A 4574-nucleotide genomic window follows, 5' to 3' on the forward strand; every position below is an offset into this window, starting at 1 on the left:
TGATATATTTCTTTAGGTCATTATGCTACAAAAATGAATGTCTTGAAATATAAAAGATCCTTTAGTTGGAAAGGTAACCAGGACTTATGCACAATCCATCTACCTTTCCTTTGATTATTCAGTTCTTGTCAAATATCAAGGCATTGCTGTAGTTGGAATTTAGCACTTAACTGAAACTGCACCATTTGACTGGAACAATATTCCTACTAATAGAAGCAATTGGATTTCTTAAATCGGGGGATTACAGTGTGTTCAGACATCTAGCACATGGTTTGTTTAGTATGGTGAAGAAAAATGACACTGTAAGGGAGAAATTTTAACATCTTTCATTGAAGACAGAGGGACTGCACATATCAGCACATTTTGTTTAATGTCTTCAGTTCATGTTATCTTGATAAAATAGCAGTCTAAGAACAAGTAAAGACTTAGGATAAAAATAGAACTGAAGCCATGCTTTGAATTGATATATAAAGCATTGACTTATAAACCACCATAAAGTTTTTTTTTTAATTGAACTAGTACTCATTAGAAAAGTTTGAGTCTTTTCAATGTGGTCTAGTAGAGATATTTCCAGTCAAATCATGTACTCCAATCATACCATCTTGAAATATATTTCTAGGCATTAGTTAAAATTGCTTAAAAATAGTTGTATTCTTTGCTGGTATAGGAACAAACCATAACAGACTTTGGGTAAGATTTTCCCATTCTTAATTAAACTTATAACAGGAAAAACTACTGAAGATCTGTTTCAGCCTCTATCCTATATAAAACAGTCAAAACAGGGATGTGGGAGAATGAAGAATCAAAGTTTAGGTAAGTAATCGGTAGGGCATGAGACTTCACCTCGGGTGCCATAGCTTCAGGATGTAAGGCAATTAATGCACCTTAATTTAAACAAACAGGGATGTTATTGTTTAATTCAGTGCACAGTAGGCTCACAATCTGTATCTGGCTGCATTTAGAGCAATATTCAGTGGTTAAAGAATGTTATTTTTCATGGTCTAACTGGACACGAGCATTCTTTTTTATGTAAATAGTGATATCCCATTTGCTTAATTTAAAAAGTATAATTCTTTTCAAGAAATAAACTTTTACAGTAATTTGAAAACTTGAAAATAATTCTTATTAATCTAGTAGAATATTTTTAAAGGTAAATATTGACAGATGGAAAATAAGGCTTATGATACCATTTTGATGCAGTTGGATAATTCTCTTTTCTCTGTTTTGTCTCCTTCCCCCCCACCCCCGCTTTTTTTGGCTAGGGCCCAATAGGTCAAAACTACAAGATATGCTTGCTAATTTGAGAGATGTTGATGAAATTCCTTCATTGAAGCCATCTATGGGTTCACCTTCCAGACCCAATAGCTCCAGACTTCCTGAACATGAAATTAATAGGGCAGATGAAGGTAAGTATTTAAGATACTCTGGAGCACAAAATGCACTTGGATGTATATCTTTAAATTCATTCATTAGAAAGGCCTCTCCTATCAGAGAGAACTTTATTCTGCAGATGTTAGATCTGCATCGTTTTCCCCAAATGCAAGCTTTCTTACATTCAAGGGAGTTTGATTCCAACTTCAATCTTCAAGACTTGAGAAGGTGCATACACTAAACCAACTCTAATTCTCGTTTAAAATATCCGCTGGCTCCACTGATGCCCATGGCCCTATATACCATTCCAACATTGGGAAAATTAACAGTCTATAAATTGGTAGTATATGTTTACTTTGAAACTCATATAAATATTTAAGCAATTTATTAATGATAATTGAAAAAGGGGATAAAGTCACCTAAAAGTCTAGTCACATATTCTGCTGTTTTAACTTGTTTCCTTTCAGTCTTGGTTCACATGTATATACTTTTTTTTGTTGTTTTTTGAGATGGAGTCTCACTCTGTTGCCCAGGCTGGAGTGCAGTGGCACGACCTTGGCTCACTACAACCTCCACCTCCCAGGTTCAAGTGATTCTCTTGCCTTAGCCTCCTGAGTAGCTGGGATTACAGGCACCTGCCACCAAGCCTAGCTAATTTTTTTGTATTTTTAATAGAGATGGGGTTTTGCCGTGTTGGCCAAGCTGGCCTCGAATTCCTGACCTCAAGTGATCTGCCCACCTCGGGCTCCCAAAGTGCTGGGATTACAGGCATGAGCCACCATGGCTGGCCTCACATGTATATAATTTTTATACAGGTATAGAATATACCTATATAAAAATATCCATTATTCTACATCATGTATAATAATTCTGTGTTCTTAAAATCATACAAATGATTTTCATAATGATAATTTTAAGATTGTATATTATATTGTAGACTTGATATGAAACTTTTCCTTTTGAATATTTAGGTTATTTTTAGTCTTTTGCAGTGTAATCTTATGGTATAGAAATACAGTTCTTTCTTTTAGACACAAGGTCTGATTTATCTATTTATAAATGTGTACAATGCTTGCATGTGGAAATTGATTTTAAAGTACATATTTAAGCTGAGCCTGGTGGTTCCTTGGGAGGCTGAGGTGGGAGGATCACTTGAGCCCAGGAGGTTTTTTTTGTTTTTGGAGACAGGCTGTCACTCTGTCACTCAGGTTAGAGTGCAGTGGCGTAATTACAGCTCACCACAGCCTTGACCTCTCAGGTTCAGGTGATACTTCCACCTCAGCCTCCTGAGTAGCTAGGACTACAGGCACATGCCACCATGCCCAGATAATTTTTTGTATGCCTTTTGCAGAGACATGGTTTTGCCGTGTTGTTCAGGCTGATCTCAAACTCCTGGGCTCAAGTGATCCAACTGCATCGGCTTCCCAAAGTTCTGGGATTACAGGCATGAGCCACTGCACCCAGCACCAGTTCAGGAGTTTGAGACTGTAGTGTGTGATGATTGAGTCAGTGAATAGCTACTGCACTCCAGCCTGGGTGACACAGTGAGGCCCCGTCTCTTAAAACAATCTAATATTTATATTAGCTGAAAATTCAGCATGACATAAAAGTAATTATGATTAATGTATATTTTAAAATACTTATTTAAAAAAATCAATCCTGAATTTAAATACTATATTTGCACTGTCTCTTCAAATTATTATTTATTGATCAACACAGCCTGAGAAAAAGCCACAGCATAATCATGTTTTTTTCTTGTATTTTTTAATAAATTACATTTTAGACAAACTGATTTGATTTAGATGTATATAGATTTTCATGATTGGAATACTTTTTCAGTGAAATTTTTGACCAGTACATGGTTAATCACTTGTTAGAGTCAATTATAGCATACTTGGAATTTATTACCCATACAAAGAATCAACACATCACACTCTAGATGTAAAATTTATTTGATGTCTTTTGAATTACAGATGTGAGGTCATGGTCCTCAGTAGGTATGTTGATCACTAGGAGATGCATTCTGTTGACATTATAGGTATGAGTCTTCTAATCAGTTGCATTTATCCCAAGATCGTTCTAGATAAGGAGAAAAGTTAGTTTTTCTCTTATTCTCATAATTCAAAAAGTTTATCAGATTTCATCTCAGGCCATACATGAATTATGCAGAATTCTAATAATAGAGGCAGGATATATACTATTTACTAAATGACAGATGTACAAAACATTATATAAGCCACAGAAGATGTCCTTGATAAAAAACATAGGAACTTTAAAACTCAAGCATTGAATGTTTGTTTAACTTACTATCTGCAGCAGTGGTCCTAAGCCTTCCCCCTCAGTGCAGGTTTTTTGGAAATAGAAAAAACATTTAAGAGATAGATTGTATATTTACTTGTCTATAACTGATACTTCTTGGTCTTCAGTCCACTTTCAGAAAGAACTTTCATATGCTGTGTGTGCTCTATAATTTTGTTACTTTATTTTTATTTTAATAATTCAGAAGGCAGGGCCGGGTGCAGTTTAGTTGCTCACGCCTGTAATCCCAGCACTTTGGGAGGCTGAGGTGGGCAGATCACTTGAGGCCAGAAATTCAAGACCAGCCTGGCCAACATGGCGAAACCCTGTCTCAAATAAAAATACAAAAATTAGCTGCACATGGTGGCGTGTGCCTGTAGTCCCAGCTACTTGGGAGGCTGAGGCAGGAGAATCACTTGAACCCAGGAGGCGGAGGTTGCAGTGAGCTGACATCACACCACTGCACTCCAGTCTGGGCGACAGAGTGAGATTCTGTCTTAAAAAAAAAATCAGAAGGCAGTGTCACACTTAAAAGGCACAGGGTTTTGTTTTGTTTTTTGGTAAAAGCTGATTAGGGCTAGGAAGGTTTAGTTGCCAGATGGAAATGTGACCTATAGTCTTAAGTTCTAAGGCTCCTTAGGAACAATCAGGTAACAGTGATGCTTATTATTGCTCTCCCTCTTCAGTCCTGGAGTGTCCTGGCTGTCCACTGGTATGTAAGGAAGGAGTTGTTACCTTCTTTGTTTTCAGGTTTTACTTGGCCATTTGTAGAGCAGTAGTTAGAATTAGCTTACATAATGTATATGGTCTATCCTAGGAATCTTAGTCTTTTACACCTGAACAAAGTTATCTGGAAATGTTAGAAATGAGAACAAATCAAACAAAAAACACCTGGCTGAAGACCT

The 4574-nt window shown here is 36.5% G+C and overlaps 1 protein-coding gene across 1 annotated transcript in view; it reads left to right on the forward strand.

The window, feature by feature from the left end:
- STRN (striatin) overlaps window positions 1-4574 on the forward strand; it is a 141999-nt gene that overhangs the window by 87592 nt on the left and 49833 nt on the right. Inside the window, 1 exon segment of the mRNA XM_058429058.1 lies at window positions 1263-1406. Within this exon segment, the coding sequence (XP_058285041.1) occupies window positions 1263-1406 (144 nt within the window).

This window comes from Hylobates moloch, unplaced genomic scaffold (assembly GCF_009828535.3).
Source record: "Hylobates moloch isolate HMO894 unplaced genomic scaffold, HMol_V3 SCAFFOLD_15, whole genome shotgun sequence".
Classification (NCBI taxonomy): Eukaryota; Metazoa; Chordata; class Mammalia; order Primates; family Hylobatidae; genus Hylobates; species Hylobates moloch.